The 20,747-nt window shown below is 28.0% G+C and overlaps 1 protein-coding gene and 2 long non-coding RNA genes across 3 annotated transcripts; 1 reads left to right on the top strand and 2 right to left on the bottom strand.

Moving 5' to 3' along the window:
- Positions 1–1,446: 1,446 nt before the first annotated feature.
- On the bottom strand, positions 1,447–2,310 carry LOC136079004 (uncharacterized). Its single transcript, XR_010637853.1, has 2 exons — positions 1,882–2,310; positions 1,447–1,543 (listed from the first exon to the last, which is right to left on the bottom strand). It is a non-coding gene; the product is annotated as an uncharacterized LOC136079004 (long non-coding RNA).
- An 8,425-nt stretch (positions 2,311–10,735) lies between these two features.
- LOC136079220 (uncharacterized) lies at positions 10,736–11,603 on the bottom strand. Its single transcript, XM_065794943.1, has 4 exons — positions 11,588–11,603; positions 11,390–11,539; positions 11,009–11,247; positions 10,736–10,888 (listed from the first exon to the last, which is right to left on the bottom strand). The coding sequence occupies exons 1-4, from the start codon at positions 11,601–11,603 to the stop codon at positions 10,736–10,738; spliced, it is 558 nt and encodes a 185-aa protein (XP_065651015.1).
- A 6,822-nt stretch (positions 11,604–18,425) lies between these two features.
- On the top strand, positions 18,426–20,159 carry LOC136079596 (uncharacterized). The gene is made up of 2 exons (XR_010638063.1): positions 18,426–18,563; positions 19,848–20,159. It is a non-coding gene; the product is annotated as an uncharacterized LOC136079596 (long non-coding RNA).
- The last annotated feature ends 588 nt before the right edge of the window (positions 20,160–20,747 follow it).

Below are 20,747 nucleotides of genomic sequence, written 5' to 3' on the forward strand. Positions count from 1 at the left end.
TCAGCAGCAGAAATATCATTCCGCAAACAAAATTTAATAGCACTTCTTTGCTCAACAAAATTAGACATCGTGAAAATCGCCGAATGCACTTTTGGTACTTCAGAAACAAGCGTAAACAAAAAAAAAATAATTATGAGTTTGACATGTAATTTGGCGCAAATGTTAATGACATTCCTACCAACTTAAAAATAAAAAAGATTACACGATTCGAATAAGGCCGGAAGTTTAAATTAAAAATTCACCTTACTTTTTGATCACAGTAGTATATATAAATATATATATATATATATAAATATATATATATATATAAATATATATATATATATAAATATATATATATATATATAAATACATATATATATATATATAAATATATATATATATAAATATATATATATATAAATATATATATATAAATATATATATATATATAAATATATATATATACAAATATATATATATAAATATATATATATATATATAAATATATATATATATATAAATATATATATATATATAAATATATATATATATATATATATATAAATATATATATATATAAATATATATATATATAAATATATATATATATAAATATATATATATATAAATATATATATATTTAAATATATATATATATATATATATATATATATAAATATATATATATATATATATATATATATATACAAATATATTTATATATATATATATATATATATATATATATATATATATATATATATATATATATATATATATATATATATATATATATATATATATATATATATAGGGGAACATGGGGTAAAATGACAAATGGGGCAAGATGACGACCTACAGTTATCTCTTAAGCAAAGCTAAATATAACAGTTGACTTTAGCTGAAAGGGAAGTAGATTAACTTTACTAGATTTATCAATGGTTTCTTTTTAAATATTATTTTTGTGACGAAAGCTAAGTATTAAAAAAGTTTTTCCGACATTGAGAAAAAGTTTTTTTATCCTTGTTTGACTTGATTTATTACATTGCTACATCACCAGCTAAAGGTAAGTTTTAATTTTTGGGACAGACTAAGATACAGGCGTTTTTCGAAACAGTTGTCATCTTGCCCCATGTTCCCCTATATATCTATTCACATACCTTTAAAAAGTGGTATTACACTTTACACAATGAAATATGGAAAAACATCCTCATTTTTTTCAACTACTTTCAAAAGGAATTTATTTATTTTTTCTAGTCTGTTATTTTTTCTAAGAAAGAATATTTATATAGATACAGAGAAATATAAAATATACTGAAATATAGGCAGATTTATGTTTATAAACTTTTGTGTCAACAAATTACAGTCAGTTTTCCATGTTAAATACATAAAATATATATCTAATATAACATAACCAAATCTCAAATAAATCCAATATAAAATAAAACAAAATAGTAAACTTACTCAAATCAGGATCAGTTATACCGTGTGAAGTAACTAAAAAACACTTCAGTTTTTTTCAATTGCACTAAAAAATAACTTTCAGCTCTTTCCAATTGCACTAAAAAGAAGAAAAAAAACTTACTTAAATACGTTGCAAAGTTCTTAAGAATCTGAAAACAAATAAGTAAAAAAACAAAGAACAAACAAACATTCATTTGTTAAAACTACTATATTTAAACAAATTAAATTTAAAAAAGTGTAACACCAATTCTCCTTAAAGGCTAAAAAATTTTCAGCTCAAATTTGCTTGCATACCTTGCTTATAAAACCATGTTAATAAGAAACACATTTAGAAAAGCCTAGAAACTACTTAAAGATGACATATGCAAAATTGAAGTTTGAACGTTGACTGGACTAATTATTAGCAGATGTTTTTAAAAATTCATAAAGATTTACATATATTCGTTCTTTTATATCGCATAAATCCATCATATGATAAATCTGAAATGAAAAAATGTAATGGATAAGTAAATATAAAGAAAAACATCATATATGATTCGCAAATCAAAATATCAGATAGAGATAAGATGTCATGATAAGAGAGTAGTAGTTGTTAAATATTGTTATTTCATGTTAGCTTTTAGAAAACAATTCATGTTGGTACGTCATGGTTCTAAAAATTCAAATTAAGATATAAACAAAATATATATATGGCAAAATGATTTTTCTTGAGTGGCTTTTAGTGAATGATTAAAAGCAGTGACTTTCAATAATAAAACCACTTATAACTTTTAACAATAGACACCAACATAAAGGTAAGCCAAATCTAACAACATTAGTAACATAAATAACAACTTTATGCAAAATCTTGCTTAACACGTTTGCCAAGTCAGACACTTTGAAAACATGATCCATAAATATTATAAGAAGTGTTTATATATGTTATATAAATTTAAATAAATATATTGTGTTTTATAGTTAGTATATATGTTTATATTATGTTGTTTCCATGTCATGGAAACAACATTATATAAACATATATACTAACTATAAAACACAATATATTTATTTAAATTTATATAACATATATAAACACTTCTTATAATATTTATATACACAATAGATACATTTTGCACTATTTTAAAAATACATTTAGAAAACAATTATATAACACATATTACCACATACATATATTTATCAAAAACATTTTAATTTTGAACATAATGTAAACATATATGCAAACTATGAACATATATAAATTGAATTGCGTGAACAAAAAATTTAAAAATAACATGAAAAAATCTAAAAAGATTCATATTAATTTATATATAAAGACATATATCTCGTAATAAAATATCAAATTATAATCATATTTAATTTAAATCAAATACTTATTGAATAAAGAATAAAAAACAGATAAAAGAACTGCAATCCTAATTACAAAATTTAACGTTTAGCAACAATTAAAATGTCAGTGTTGGCTCAAAATTTTAACTTATTTTTCAAAATTTTCTAAAACAGAACAAAAAAAGATAATAGCATTACAGAAATGACAATAAAATAATAATCAACATAATTAAATAAGCAAGGTATGAAATGATAGGATTTAAAATATATTTGAATTATATTAATTTAGGACTTCATTAAACTAAATTAACAAATTTAAAAGTAGTAATAAATATTTTTATGATAAAGTTTAAGTAACTCTTTTAGTGCAATAAAGTACTGTAACTGTAATGGAGATAATTTACTAAATTTCTCAAAAGAAACCCTTTTAATTTAAATTTTGTTTTCGCAATTTCAGATTAAGCATGCGCTTTAAAAGCAAAAATTTTCGTATTTTATTTTTTGTTAATATTTGATCAAAATTGGGTTCGATATCATATCCAATTTTGATCAAATATTATAAATACGTATTTTTGATAAATAAGTGGTATTGAACTCGAATTCGAAACTTAAAACTAAATGCGCATTTTTCTGGTATCAATGGCGGTATGTTATACGTGATCAATACTCCAAGTATTTACAATACTAGATATGCCGACTGGGATGTGTCTCCGGAACCTTGTCGTAATTTTCTAAACTCTTTTTCCAATGGATCAGTAGAAAACTCACTAAGAATGACATATTGATGTGAGCTATTCAATAATGATCGACATAATTCAACAACACCATTGCACGTGTGGTAAATTGATTGTGCAGTGTCACAAGTAAGTTGTTTCTTTCTTTTACCTTGCTTTCCAGCCATCTTTAAAGCCATATTTCCAAAATTTAAAATATCGTCCAACCTATTATCATTAGGATCTTTAATTACTGCTTGAAGTTCATCATTAAATCTAATATCTGCACCTGTTCCCTTAACATTGAGAACTTTCCACCACGATACAACAATGTTAATAAAATCTGCTGTGTCTTGTCTTTCTTTTATATGCTGCGGTCCTGGATGGTTAATCAAAGCATGGTAAGTTTTGTCACAAAATATCCTTAAACAGGTAGAAACTGACTGCCTCTCAATTGGCTTTGGAAATATTGAAACCTCGTTTAAGTTAGAAAATTTAACTAAACTTTTGGATTCAAGTTCATAAAGCTTTTTAAGATGATCCCATTGTGCGACTTTATGTACTCCTTTATCATAAAACATAAGTTGACCAGTTTTTTCAGTAAGCCAATTATTTCTAATGTTTTTAAGCAAATGTACATAATCAAAGATTAAGAAATTACCACCATTAGTCAACCAGGGTTTATTTGGAACTGTTCTTTCGAAGACTTTAAAAAATGCCTGATTAATTCTATTTCCATCACATATTATGGCTTTGACTTGACCCAATGATTCCTTTATTGATTGGATAGTAATGCTAATTTGTTCGAAAAGAAATTGCGAGTTTAAATTACTTATAGGTATCATTTTGGTAAAGAACGATGGTCCACCGAATAAGCAATTAACCATTAAACCCAATACAGTTTTTGCAAGAGAAGTTGAATCGTCCATTGCTTTTCCAAACAATGTAACACCATGATATAATAACATTTTTTAAACATAAACCTCGTCATGCAATAACAAACAAAGTTTCTGTTTTTCTTCAATAGATTGGAAAATATTTGTCAAAAAAAGCTTCTCGTTTAATTTAGAAACTTTTGAAGTTATTCTTGTCAAAGTTCTTACAGAAGGCAATTGGTAATCTGTTCGCAATTGATTATATTAACTTCTGGACGTAGCAAAATACTGAAAAGATCAAATAATAATTTCTTTAGAATAAATTTTACTACCAATACACTGTGAACCCATAGAAGCTAAATGTTCTTGAATTACAATTTCTTTTCTTCCAAGAATCAAATTCTTTAAATAACGTACGACTTCTTCTAATATTGACCATGTATTAATTTTGGAAACTCTGTTTTTAGAAATTGTAGAAATTTTAATTTTGACTCCATAGTGATAAGTTTCAAAATGCAAGTCGTCACTAATCTTGATTAAAAAACATGGAACCCCATTTGAATAAGCTTGTGATTGGAAATGAATAGTGTTATTAATCATAAAACATACCGATGGAATACCTAAATCTCTTTCATTACTTAAAATAATTTTTTTCATTTCAGCAAAAGTTACTCTATCTTTTTCTAAAAAGGTTGATAGTTCATCTTGAGCGAAATTTCGAGAACACGAAGAAGCACAATTTGTTGAACGTAAAGGAGGAGATTGAGTGGGAATTTGACAAGAAGGTATGCCTGGCCAAACAGATGGTGGGAATTTAGGACGATATTTTCCTCTGACTTGTTGTTTTTCAAAATTTATCGGCCAATGCAACTCACAAACTACAGTGTCATTTGTTACATTTAGATATGCATTTGGAATTACTTTAATCCACATTTGTTTTCTTCTTCATTTTTAGGAAATCGATATACTGAGATCTTCAAATTATCCGATTTCTTTTTAGCAGATAAATAATTTGTAGTACAGCCATAAATACAACACTTTTTACCCATATTTCAATATAACGAAAATGGCGATTATAGTTAAGTACATTTTAAAATAGGCCCCCAGTGAAATACGCTGTTTGAGCGATGGCAAGGCCTTCAGTATAGATCGCCGTGGTTTGAACGGTTATGTAATTCCTAATGGGTTTATATGGTCAATGTAAAATTGTAAATATATTTATGTGGGTTGAAATGGTAATATTTGAGGCATATGATTTAGTATAAATTGTGATTATTATTTATAAGAGACAGGTTCTCATTCTCAAGTAAAGAAAAGAAAATATTTTGACTTATTGTGTCATTTCTGTGAGAAAACTACAAGCTAACCGGGAAATGAACTCAAGTGTGAAACTATTCGATATGTTTGAAACATATGATGGAACTTCACATGCTGCGGTGTGGATGCAAAGAACCAAAGTAATAGATGAAACGCAGAACAAAATGCTAGAGCTACTTTTTCCAATTCTTCTTAGAAAAACTGCGTATTCGGTTTATGACGCTTTAACAAATGAAGATAAAAAAGATGCGATAGAAGTCGAGCATGTTTACAATGCATATGAGTAAGATGCAAAGGAAGTTGAGAATGTTTACAGTGCATATGAGCATTTTACAAAACGGAAGTTATACGATGGAGAGAAAGTTGATGTGTTTTTGGCTGATTTGAAACGATTGGCTCATCTTGCAAAATTGTCTGAAGAGACAGTAGGTTTGGCATTTGATATGGGATTGTCCGAGTCTTTATCAACACAATTCAGAGCAACAAAGGACCCGATTGATATTATGTTACCCAAAGTCAGAGCTACTTTGAACCACGTGAAGATAGTTAACAGTAGTGGTATTGATGCTATGTCTCAACATCAAGTTACAAAAAAAATTTAGTGTGTTACAAGTGCCAAGGGTTATACCACATTGAGAAGAACTGTTCATTTGCAAAGAACTTGTCTCAGAAGAAGATCTTTCGATTTTTGAAATGTAGTGACAAATGACAAATGGCTTCAAGACTCTTGAAGATGCAGGGAAAAAACGGGTGCAGGAGCGAGGAATCTGCACAACCTCGCTTCTGAACGAAAATGGAAACAGTGCGTTATGTATTGTTCGTTTAAAAGTTAATGGCATGGTAGTAGCAGCTATGGTGGACACGGGATGCTCAAAGACAATTCTGAATCACAATTTTCTGCCCGAAAATCAGAATAAAAGTTTAAACTCTACAAAATTGGTAACTTTTGAAGGTAAAGTTCATCAATGTATTGGACCCGCGACTGTGAGATTAATGATATCAAAATACGCGACAAAGTTATTTTAGTGGATATCCGACTTTTTGGAGTTGATATGATGCTTGGTATGAGTTCAATTAAATTATTGGGAGGAGTTTTCATTTCCTCATCAGGAACAGCGAAGTTTGGGTTCAGCTATTGCGAACTGACAGTATTAAACAAACATGAAGTAAAACAAATTGAAATCGAATAGAAAGATCATGAAGCTGCTTTTGATGGTAGGAATGGAGAGTCAAATGGAAATGGAAGGACGGAGATGTACCCGGCCAACAAATGCGGTAGTGGTGTAGTGGTAGAGCGCTTGCTTCATAAGCGAGAGGTTCCGAGTTCGATCCCCACCACGTCCCTGGTAGTACCGCGCTCAACTTGTTTCTCCGCGCAGCGGCCTTGTTCGTGTTTCGGATTTATAGAGTTGAGAGAGGGTTATAACCAAAATTAAGTAGCCTCCTCATCTGTAGTGGCCTTCTGGGTCTTGGGGAGGTGAAATAACAAAAAAAAACAAAAAAAAACTGATTAACAAAGTCGCCCAGTACGCGGTATTAAAACATACTGAAATAAAATACGAAAACGAACTTCAGGATTGGAGCAAGCGGAAATAGTTTCTTGAGTAGAACAAAAACGTAATGAGGCCGCCCAAAGGACAAATTCCTTTAATGGCTGTGATTTAAAGAAACAAGGATAATAAAGCCCGGCCTGTTTCGGTTTGGAGAGAAGCTAACAACTTCATTGAGGCGTATACAAGAGATGCTGATGTGTGTATTGATAAATTGAGAGAGTGGAGAAGAATGGGAAACAAACCAGCAATTACGGATCAACGCAAGGCTTATCTACAGCTGAAAACTGAGGAACACCTTTGGTCGTTCCAAACAGTGGTCTTGGGAAATTACTAAACTTGGTTGTGATATTTCACAACAAGGTGATATTTCACAACAATATATAACACTAAGGTGATGTTACACAACAATAACGTAATATATCACAACAATAAGGTAATATTTCACAACAATAGATATTGTTTAACACGATTTGGTTTTGGTTTGAATGTAGCGCCGATGATCATGAAATCCGTTATGATCGCCAACATTGATTAAGACGAGTTGGTTAAGAAAGGAACGTTCGCCTACGTGGATGACATATTTATCAATGAGAACGTGGTGAGTCTCAATTATGTCATAAGACATTTTGAAAAATATAGTTTGGAGCTTAAAGAGGGTAACAGATTGACGATAATGGGGTCCATGTGTTGGGATTATGATTACGCAAAGCTGGTAACAAACTAACGTGGTCAAGAGGGTATTGAGTTAAAGAAATCCTGTTAAAAAAAATAACTAGAAGATAAATGTTTTCAGTTTGCCGACAGTTGGGAGGTCATTTACCTGGGTGTGGTTGGTTAAGAGTTGTTTTCAGTCTGTTGAAACGAAGAGTTGTCAGTTTAAAGAAGGGCTAAGGCGATGAAATTTGTGATAAAAACGTGAAATGTGTACTTCGAAAAGTTTAAAAGAGATTAAAAGTTGCGAGCCAGCTTGTGGGTATTGGGCTGGGGACGGCAAAAAGAGAAAAGTGTGGACTGATGCAAGTTTTTTAGCTATGGGCCTCTGCAATAGTTACTGGAAAATAAAGGTTGAAGTCAAAAGCCATGCGTGAAATGTTAATTCGAAGAATAATAAGCGTACTGCATCCACTAATTGAGGAATAAAATTTGAAAGTTAACATCAAAATCTTCTCCCATCAGAAGATAAGTTAACTGATGCCTTAAAATGAGTTCGCAGCAGATGGTTAAATAAGTTGACTGGGAATGAGCTTATAAAAAATTGTATTAGAGTAGTAGTTGGGGAGTCTGAATCAATCTTGAGTATACACAAGAAAACTGGACATTTTGGAGTGAGTAGAACAACGAGCTTTGTTCGTGAAGTACTTTCAAATGCAACTGAAAACGAAATTAAAATGGTATTAAAAAATTGCGAGTCTTGTTAGTCAATAGATCCAGCACTTGTACAGTGTACGTTAAATGTTAAAGAAAATTGGGAAAGATTAACCGTGCATATTACGTATTATGGGACTGAAAAATTCTGAGTCTAAGCAATTGCGGACCTTCAAGATACGCTTTGTGGCGACAACTGTCATACTTTGAATTGTCTGACTTATCTTTTGTTAACGAGGAGTGCCATCTGAAATATTAACGGTAATGAGGCAACGTTTAAGACTAAAGAAATGAAAAGCTTTTTTGACAGTTGGGGAGTTCGTTTCACGTTTCGGGCTGCTAATTACTCTGAGCGGAACAATCGCAAGTTGAATGTTTTGAGTTAATATTTTGAATGTACTTTTTGTTTATTTAAACGTTTATTTTTTTATTTTTTTTGCTGAACTGCATAAACCATCTTACTATGTTTATTTTAGGAAAAACTTCGATTTTTTATAAGAGTGAACTAATATTGTTCTGAAAATTTCATATAAAATTCTAAAAATTGGATTTAAATAATAACATAGCCTTTGAACGATTTAATGAACACAAGTCAGAAATTTAAGGTTTAAGTTTACTATCCGAGTACCCCAAAAATGTTAACAAATATAGTAAGTGGGGCATCTAGACACTTCATTTTCATATTTAGAAAAATCTGGGAGGTATCACATTTTTAGAAAATTGACATTATTTTCGTACTTAAAAAAACTAAATATATTGACGGAACAGTAAAGTTAACATAAAATAACTTTATATTCCAAGTTTTCATGCTCTTAAATTTTGTATTTACACATCAACAAGGTGAAAAAGGTTTAGATATGCTTGAATTATATGAGGAACATAGTATGCTTAGTAAAGTAGAACATATTGATAGTATATAAATAATTATTATTAATATTAGGAACATAGTATTAGAACATATTAAATATTAGGAACATAGTATGCTTAGTAAAGTAGAACATATTGATAGTATATAAATAATTATTATTAATATTAGGAACATAGTATTAGAACATATTAAATATTAGGAACATAGTATGCTTAGTAAAGTAGAACATATTGATAGTATATAAATAATTTATTAGTATTGTAATATAGTAAAATATTAGTATTGTATGTCTAATAACCTAATATATATAAATAATAATAATATAATAAATAATAAATAAAATATTTCAAAAACTGTTTGTACTAATATATTTATAATGTCTTTTTAAATAAATATACAAATTTTTTTAACTAAAGATTTCAATAATGTTTATGTTTTCATGTACAATTGATGTTCAATAACTTATAAATTATTTGAACTGAACACTTCAGCAATTCTTTTGCTTCTTTCCTTATGTTTGTTGCTGTACTGCGAGACTCCAAACCTGTTTATTACACTTTTCATCTTGGAATGGCAAGATTCAGATGTCTGCTCATTAAACTGCCCAAGGGAAAGGCCACTCAAATCAACAAATGTTTCCAGATGTGCTGTTACAGCATGTACTTTCCAAATAACCGTGAGCTGTTTACCTAAAAACTAAAAAAGCTTACTATAAATATGTTTATCAATAACTTGGTTTTAAATACAAAGGGTAAAGAAAACAGCAATTACCTCTCTGCAATAGTCTTGCGCATCCTTATAGCTTTGTGTAAAACTTTCAATTAAAATTGAATAGTTTGGGTCAAGTTTATAGCCAAAGACACCATGAACAACCTTATTAAATTTTCTCATTGTTTCTAAGAGAGGATACAGTTTTACAGGCATTTTCAACTCAAGTTTGTCGCAACTTTTAAGTATCTCTCTACACGTGTTTCCTTCAAATGTTCCTCCATGGTAGCCTTTTCAAAGGCATCCAATGCTCTTAACCCAATCTATAAATCCAGGCCAAAGTTGCATTATAAATGCTGCCACATGGTTAACAAATCCCATCAGAAGGTGAAGTTCTGGTAATGGAATCTCTCTTATTATACTTAGGGATTTGTCTTCTATCTTAAGCAGACAAGAATTAATGACATTCTAAATATATGGAAATAATTTTTTTTTATCCTATTTAAAATGATAAAATGGTAATGGATGATAAATTTCTAAAATATTTACAATATATTTATTCATTTATACCTTATATTCTTTCATTCTTTTCACCGGAGATCCTGCAGATGAATACAGTTCATAGTAATTATTCAAAGATTGAAATGTTCTTAACTCTCCAGCAAATATTTCTGAAGAACCTTTACACCATGCACAAGCATACTTTCCTCCATGAGCCTAAAATTTTATATTATAATTCAATTTATAAATATATTGTAGGGTAAAAAAAACCTTTTCCTAATATCGTTTTTACCATGATATGTCTTATTATCTTAAAATTATTTAAAACAAACACACCGAAATTCCTAGCAATATGTTGATTAACTTCATGTCAGAAGCCAATGAGTACTTGCATTCATGCAACTTTAATCTTTCCATAATCATTGTCATGTTAGAATGATTCTCACTTACCCTTTCACAATAAGCTAAAACAAGTGACGTATTTGCTCCTGAGTATGATCCTAAGGAGCTGCTATCTTCTGTCCTGTCCTTGGTTGTATCAAACAGATTTACTATAACTTTCAGTGATCCTCCACCTATAATATATATATAAATACTTACACACATACATATTTGTATATAAATATGTACAAATAATATGTTCTAAAACAAGTTTTTAAAAAGACGATAATTAAAATATCATAAGTAATATAAATTAAATAAATTAAATATAAATACCTGAATCTATTCCAACCTTTACAAATGTGTTTTGTGGAACCTGCCGTCGATATTTCATTACAAAATCCAGAAATGCTGTAATATCTTCAATATATACTAAGTGTCTCTTCACTGTAGCATAGTCATTATCATTTTCTTTTTCTTGAAAGTCTAATTATTCAGTAACATAAAAGTTGGAAAGTAGTTTACTTCTATTACCCAGGGCTTTCTCCATGTTTGACTCAAACTTTACACCGCTTCTTGGAATTGAAGTCAAATGAAATGTTAAAAACTCAAAGTTTTTAACATTTCATTTGACTTCAATTGACTAAGTCCTAAGGTATTTACCAAAACTTCTACTTCATTAAAAGGAATCTTTCTCTGGTCACTTTCCCGAGTACCGAGTGTAATATGAATACTTTTACCTCCTTAATATAATATAAACTGTTATTTTAAGAACGTACATAACAGCTATTTTTATTTAACAATATTTTACCTGTTCTGAGAATGGCTTGAGCTCCTAGACTTTGCCCTTGATCAGAATAAATTTCTTTAAGAAGGGAAAAGCTACTTGTTCTTTTACTTTTTTAGAAATTTTAGAAATACTCTCAGAAAGATTTGTGCTACTCTTTAAAGGGGAATATTTGTGGGGTTTACCTTTAGCAACTTCACATAAACATATTTGGCAAAGTTTCAGTGTTGAGCTAGTTCCCTTTTTCATACTTTTATTTAATAATCTATTTCTTCCTTGACTGCATATACTGCATAATACTGAGCAATCTCTAGAGGTTTGCAAGCTAGATAAATCAGAATTTTTCCATTTTAAAGAAACTGTGTCTGCAATAGTTTTACCAGCCTTACAGAGATACAAGCTTTTCTTGCAACCTGGGCATAATCCTGTAGGGTAGGCAAATACTTTAAGTGAAAACTCAGGCTTACAGAAAACTTGAACCTGACCATCCAAATTTTTATTAATTGGAACGCATTTGTTGTTCTTTTCAAGGCAGCAACAGCAAATGATCTTTTGAAAAAGTACATGATTTCTTTTAAAATGGTATTCTCTCTTCTCCTTAGAGAGCAGAGGAGCCATAGATTCTATATATTAGGTATCTATAATAAAATAAAAATGCGTAGTCAAAAAGAAATATATTTAATAAAAAATGTTTTTTTGACCAACTTTGTGTATTCTAATAATGTTTATGTATAAATATTAAATTAAAGACCTTGAAAAGTTGGTATATGAACATTTTTTTAAATAAACTTCAACTTTCTGTCAGTATATTTAGTTTTTTTAAGTACGAAAATAATGACTTTTTAGCAGATTTTCTATGTCAATTTTCTAAAAATGTGATACCTCCCAGATTTTTCTAAATATGAAAATAAAGTGTCCAGATGCCCCTCTTACTATATTTGTTAACATTTTTGGGGTACTCGGATAGTAAACTTAAACCTTAAATTTCTGACTTGTGTAAATGATATACAAAAATGTTTTTTTTACAAAAATACCTAATTTATAAATGAATATTGTTTTACAATTAAACACCACATTTTTATTCAAAATTAAAAAAAAAACATTTTTTGTTACTTTGCCAGCTGTTATAACTGATTTTTTAAAGATATTAGTGGTATAATCGGTAGCCAATCGTGTAAAGCTAGGTCGTGAAACTTGTTAAGCAAGTATTGTAACATACATTGCGTGTAGAGCTAGGCTTTTAAACTAGTCAAGCAACTGACAGTGTACATATAGCTCGACTAATACTAGCTGACTATTTTTTATAGCTAAAGTTCGACTTTTTTTAAAAAAATGATGTAGATGGTGTAAATGGTTGCCACCTTTGCAAGCCAAGCGTTGTACTTAGAAGAGGTGTAACAGCAGGTGGATAGAAGGACAGAGGTGTTGCTGTTGTCTATCTAGATTCTGTTGTCTAACCCTTTATAGTTATACAGAAAATACATGTATATAGTATTAACTTAGTGTGTTGTAATGTGATTATACAAATATGTCATGCTATTTGCTATTGCTATTTACTATGCGTAGTTGTTGTGATGTGCTTTGTTGTAATGTTTTGTGTTGATAGACTTACTTTTCCGGCAGTGTCTTTTGTTAAAAATTTTTATAGGTGTTTTTATTAATCAAACGATTAAAATGAACTATTGCTTTCAATCCAAATATTAAAAGCCAAGATAACATTAGATATTACTATAATTCAATTACTTAAATCTCAAATTCTTTTATTTTCTTTTATATTGTGTTATTAACAATTTTGCTCTTCGAATGAGATATTATAGTTGGTTTTTCATTAAAGAAAATGATTTCAAAATCGATCCCGTTGCCAAAATGTTTTCATAATACTAAAAATAAAGTAATTTTTTTAAAGTATTATTTTTTTTTCAATTTTTTTTTTAATTAATAGTTTTCCACTACTATAAAGTTACGAATTTTTTTTAATAATCTTAAATCATCGCCCCAATCAGTGAAAACATTTTTAATTACAACCTGCACAAACTTAAAAATTATGGTATCATAAGTTTTAACTTAGCATGGTTTAAAAGTTATCTAGCAAACAGGAAACAGTACATCTCGTTTAATGATAGTAAAACGGATTTAGCGACGATTTCCTGCGGCGTCCCACAAGGATCAATTTTTGGGCCCCTTTTATTCCTCATTTACATAAATGACTTAAATAAATTTTCAAGTATCTTAAATTCAATCCTATTTGCAGACGACACCAACTTATTTTATTCTGATAAGGATATTAATTCTTTATTTGAAACAGTAAACAAAGAGCTTGCAAAACTAAGTGAATGGTTTATAGCAAATAAATTATCCATAAATATAAAAAAAACAAAGTATACTTTCTTCCATCGTCTTCATGAAAAAAGACTCATCCCATTAAATCTTCCAATTTTAGTTGTAAATAACTTTTGTATAATAAGAGAGCGTTCATTGTTACTTCTTGGTGTTGTTATTGATGAAAATGTGAGTTGGAAGGAGCACATAAATATAATTCAAAATAAAATTTCGAAAAATATTGGTCTACTTTACAAAGCTAAGCAGTTATTAAATCAAACCTGTTTAAAATACATTTATTTTTCATTTATTCATAGCTACCTAAGTTATGCAAACGTTGCCTTGTGTAGCACTAACGTAACTAAAATAAATAAACTATTAATTAAACAAAAGCATGCTTTAAGAATTATTGGAAATGTAGATCGTTTCTCACACACTAAACCTCTATTCATTAAATTTAATATTCTAAACGTATTTCAACTAAATCTTTATCAAATTCTTATTTTTATGTTCAAAGTTAATAAAAAAATAGCACCTATTTTATTTAACTCTTTTTTGGAAAAAATATATCATCTATACCCAACACGATTTTCAGAAAACAATTATGTTCAACCTAAAACCTATTACTCTGTTACTAGGTTCTCAATTGCTAACAGAGGTCCTAAACTATGGAACATGCTATTAAATAATGAGTTAAAAACTATTTCTTCTATTAAACAATTTAAAAACAAACTTAAGCAAAAGCTTTTAATAAATGACAGCGAATTAAAATTTTTCTGAAGCCTTTGATTAGGAGTAATCACGTTTGTCTATTTCTTTATAAATATGGTTTAAATATATATTCTATATACAGTTCAATTTGTACATTATGACGTTGTTTTTTATCTGATATAATAAACTTTACATATATAAAAGACACATTATGATACTAAAAATGTTTTTAAAAAATGTTTTTTTTTGTTTGTTTGTTTGTTTGTTTGTTGTTCGTGTATTATCTGTTATTTTATGATTTAAATTCAAAAGGTTGATAAGTCTAAAACCAGTTAGGAAAAAAATAATTTGATTAAAGTAATTAATTAAAAAATCTTCGTATACTTTTGGATATATTACACTGTAATATAGCTTAAAATGTTTTTTAGTTTTTATTTATCGTTATTTTATTTTAACGCAACGTTTTGTTTAACGTTTCTTTTAACGAGTTACTTTGTTTTGTATTTTTATTATTGATATTTTTATTTAAAGGGGCTTGGTGATAAGACAGAACTTGTCTTCTTCTTGCCCCAGCCATGTATTTATATATTTGTATTGCCTAAACTTGTAAACTTTTCTTATCGGCGAAATACATACTAATAATAATAATAATAATAATAATAATAATAATAATAATAATAATAATAATAATAATAATAATAATAACAATAATAATAATAATAAACATAATAATAGTTATTTATCATAATTATCATATTATGATAATTAACTATCATAATAGTTAATTATCATAATATGGTTATCTTTATAAAAGGCTATGCTAGGCCTCAGTCCAATAGGTGAAATTTTGGTGAAAGCAGGATTATTTGTTTTATAAGTAGTTATCATGCGGTCCAATAGGTCCAATAGGTGAAAAATGTTGTGCTGTCTTCAACGTTGTTTTCAAAGAAATTTGATAAATGTTATGTTTTATTTGTAGTTTTTTTTTTGTTTTACTAAATATTGTTCATATAATCATTAAATATCATTTATATATTTTAAAATGATAAACTAGTTACTTCTCAATTAGCAAGATTCTTATCTCGAAAACAAAATAGTATTATGAAACTATGATTTTTCTATTAAACTGAATTATGCTTTATTAAAACAGAAGCTTTAAAAAGCAGTTAGAACCATATAAAATGGCTTCTATTTTATGTTAATGTTCTTCATCTGATCATTATTTCTAACTATAATGATTATCCTAGCACAGTATTACAATACTATTCTAACAATAACTAGATTTATTAGTACTATCTAACTTAAAATAAATTTAATAATACTATCTAACTTAAAAAAAAAACAAAATGTAGTTATCCTTTTTTTTACGAAATATGACTCAATATTCAGTTAGCAACATAATAAAACTAATTGAATTATAACAATCTAGTCTAATGTTTCAATAACTTTTAGTTACAATAGAGAAAATTGCATCCATTTTTTTAAGATTTCAATAACTTTTAATGATGAAGACTTAATGGCATGTTAATTCAGAAACATTTTTGAAGAAAAATAAGTATTACCTTAAAATTTTATTGATTTCTTAAATCTGTCTCATTTAATTTGTAGGTTTTTCTACCTAAGCAGAGTTTATGATTTAAAAGATAAATATCTTACAGAGGTTTAACTATTAAAATCATATCTAAAAGTACAATGTAAGGTAGCTCACCTCCAAATCACTAAAAAGAAAAAGAATTTTTACGTATTAGTTTTCAATTTTCAAAACATCAAAACATTCCTATGCAAAAGTTTTTAAAATAAAATGCCTAATATTTATCAACATTATTTTGCATTAAAAATAACATTTGTTACCTCTGTAAAAATGTATTAGCCTCATTAAAATAAACTAAAACTTATTTGCACGGAAACTTGAGCAAATACCTATTAATTTGGTTTCTAAATACTTGAACTAATTACACACATTAAGTAAGTTGCAGATCTCATCTGAAAAATTGATAAACTATATTATTCTTGAACATCATTGTTTGATGTTTAGTAACGCTAAAGTAAATCTCCTAATGAAGCAATTTTTTACATCTCTTGCTAATTATGATATAATTACTATTAAATAACCATGTACAAACTGCAAAATAAGATACTAAGTCTAGATAGTATTCATCATTAAAATCATTCAGCCAGCCTCAACAAAAACCGTAAACATTTGAATTATAAATATACCGACTTTAAAAGCATGATCAACTGCTTCAACATGACTAAAGCTTTCGACAAAGTTAACCACAGGCTTTTAATTGTCAAATTACGCGTAAAAGGCTTTAACACAAGTACCTGAGGATGGGTAGAAGTCTTCTTAATTGACCGCATTCAAAGAATTGTACAAGATGAGTACTCCTCTGATTGGTTGGCGGTCCTCAGTGGAGTTCCACAAGATTTTATACTGCGGCCTCTCCTCATTGTAATCTTTATTAACAACATACCAGGTCTTACTCGTCACGTTTGTGAGCTGTTAGCCAAAAATGCGAAATTAATAGCGGTTATAAAGAACATCTCCGAATATGAAACACCACAATAACATTGACCGTCTCGTTGAATGGGCCCATACCTGGAGCATGAGTTTTAACAAAAAAGTGCAAAGATTTAAAAAAGAGTGCAAAAATTGGCAACCACTTTAACACCACTTTTATTGACAACCTACAGAGTTCTCGCATAATCTTCACCGTGACGGACAGCCTTGACAACAACCACAGCCTTAGCAAGACCACCTCTAAGCGCAGCCTCGGCATCATTGTCAACGACCAATTCAAGTTGGCGGGATCAAGTCGTACACGTTGTTACCAAGGCTAACTTGAAGATAGGTACACTAAAAAGAACCTACCACAAAAGTTATCAATATCCCAATATTGATAACTTTTGTATACAACTTATGTACAACCATATCTTAAGCTCTGTTTTTTCGCACGGACCCCTTATTATCGCCGTAATTTTCTGATTATTATGAGTGTTTGTTACGCTGAAAAATAAAATATCTAAATAATTTTCGATGGTATTTACTCGTGGACAACATCTTTTATTTTTAAAATGCGATTTCAAAAAGCGTTTGTAAATACCGATCACTTAAAATGATAAAAGTTAAGTATCACAACTACGTAATAAAATTCTAAATATCGCAACTACGTGGTCACCTTTAAAAAACTGATTCTTATCACAGCTTTGTGTGACAGTCCAGCATTTCAATTACAAAAATCAAACTGGTTTTTCCGGAAACACTGAAAAAAATTTTTAGTCTGTCTCAATTATAATTGATTGTCATAATGGTTTAAAAAACAACAACATGAAAACAAAGGTTTGAGATAGTTCATATATTAACTAAGGCAAGCTTTCACAATAAACAAAACAAAAAAGATAAAAAGTTATTCCTCGCAGAGTCTTAATTTGAATAAAAAATAAAGTTGCACATTAAGTTTAATGAAAATCGCCGCGTAAAAGAGCCTAATACCTCCTAATTATGTTTTTAAAATCTATTTTGGGTTAAGGAATTTGTGGACGATCCCCATGATAAAAAAAAATAATAAAAGAAAACAAGTTTATCGTTTTACTTTAGTGTGTCGAAGAAATCAATAAATATCGGGTGTATATATAACTATCAAGAAACAACGAAATCTAGATACTGTAACATTTTTCTAAATCAATAAAAAAGTATGAACAAATAATGTTTTTTTTTACTTTCACTTTTTCTTTTTGTCAATTTTGTATTTTATATATATATATATATATATATATATATATATATATATATATATATATATATATGTATATATATATGTACATATGTACATATATATATATATATGTATTTATATATATATATATTTACGTATTTATATGTATATTTATATATTTATGCATATATATATATATACTTATTCATATATGTAATTATTTAAATATACATACATACATATATATATATATATATATATATATATATATATATATATATATATATATATATATATATATATATATATATATATATATGTATAGATAGATTGATAGATATATATATATATATCTATCAATCTATCTATACATATATATATATATATATATATATATATATATATATATATATATATATATATATATATATATATATATATATATATATATATATATATATTTATATATATATATATATATATATATATATATATATATATATATAGATTGATAGATATATATATGGAATGACTCCCCCACTCACACTCTCCTAAAATTGAGGGGGGGAGGTGTAAACTTTGCACAGTTTCATCTTCTGTAACTTTTAATATTTTTTTACGAAATTTTAAATCTTAAAATTAAGATAGATAATTTTTATAAAGGGGCAAAGGTTTTAGGCCTTTTTTTTGTTCCCAGGTATTTGCCATTCCATACTTTTGCTATGTATATATACATGTTTATAATATATTGTTTTTATGACAATCTATTATATGCAATATTTTTTTCAAAAGCATATTATATTTATTCAAAACTTATATAATGTTATTAAATTTTAGTAATATAATGAAAATATAAGTTTTTGAACAAAACGTAATATAGAGACGGTGCAAAGATTTTTGAGTGTGCTCAGAATTTTACGCTTTGAGCAAAGTCAAAAATCAATGTTAGTTTCTACTATTGTTTAGCAACATACCTAGAAAATTTGGATACTCTTCCAAATTGTAATTCTTGGGCTTTGACAGTCTAAAAACTTTGCTCTTAGTCTTAGGTCCTTTTTCAGATAAAAAAATTTAGGAAAAAAAATTTAAATACGATTTATGTCTAAAATCATTTACATTTACGACTTGCCATAAAACTTTGCTCAACAATTTTGAGCATGGTTTCATAGCAACCTTTTTAGCAGTCTTAAATAACCTTTTTCTTAAAAATGTAGATTTTATTTTTGTGGATGTACTTATACTTTTTTAACGTTTTGTTTAGGTTTCATCTTTTAACATGAGATACACAACCTTTCTCGTTATTTTGGCATTGGCTTTCGTTTTTGTTAAACATGGAACTGGACAACCTGTTGCTTTAGGACGGGTCAATGAAGCAGCATTACTAAGACACAGGGTAGCCAGAGAAGCAAAACCTGATCCATTAGATTGTAATAAGTGTACAACCTACGTATGTGCCCAGACATGTGCTGCCATCAATAAGCAAAATGGGAAATAACTTTTTTAAATCTCTTTCATTTTAAAAAGAGAAATAACTTTTTTAAATTCCTTTTATATAAAATCTTTTTCGGTTTTACTTGTTTTATTTTCGATGGAGGATTTATTGACGTTTATATATAACAGGTATTCACTATGGAGTAGATGGATAGTGACATGCATGATAATCCAATCCAGAAGATTTTTACACTTTGTTGTAATGCCGAAACACTAAAATCATAGTTATTAAAAATAACTTTTCCTTATGATATATTGAGAATAATCTTAATTCGTAAATGGGAGCCATAGACCACCTTTTCAGGCTCAAATTTAAGAATTAACCATATTCAAATTTAAGAATTAAACAAGAAAATAAACTTCGAAAAGTTTAAAAATATTTGTCAGAGGTTAATCATTGTTTTAAATCGGTTAATTTACAAATAATTTTTACAAAATAAATCAAGTAATTTTTGGGTAATATTTAAAACCAAACTTTCACAAACTACGCAAAGCCTTAATTTAACTATACTTACGCATGCTTTATTTCTACGTAAAATTTGAAAATTTAGTTTTAAAACAAAAGAAGTAACTAAGAAGTATAAGAAACTTTTATTTTATTGTAAACTTTTTTTTTTATGAATTCTGTTTATATGAAGTTCGATTGAAATCTTTCTAAATAAACGTCTCA

Source organism: Hydra vulgaris, chromosome 04, assembly GCF_038396675.1.
Source record: "Hydra vulgaris chromosome 04, alternate assembly HydraT2T_AEP".
In the NCBI taxonomy this organism is placed as follows: domain Eukaryota; kingdom Metazoa; phylum Cnidaria; class Hydrozoa; order Anthoathecata; family Hydridae; genus Hydra; species Hydra vulgaris.

What these genes read in the sequence shown, in the direction of transcription:
- LOC136079220 (XM_065794943.1), bottom strand. An exon ending in AAAGGTTGGAATAGATTCAG is followed by an intron (nt 11,248 to 11,389) that starts GTATTTATATTT and finishes TATATATTATAG; the next exon opens with GTGGAGGATCACTGAAAGTT. An exon ending in ACATATTGCTAGGAATTTCG is followed by an intron (nt 10,889 to 11,008) that starts GTGTGTTTGTTT and finishes ATAAAATTTTAG; the next exon opens with GCTCATGGAGGAAAGTATGC.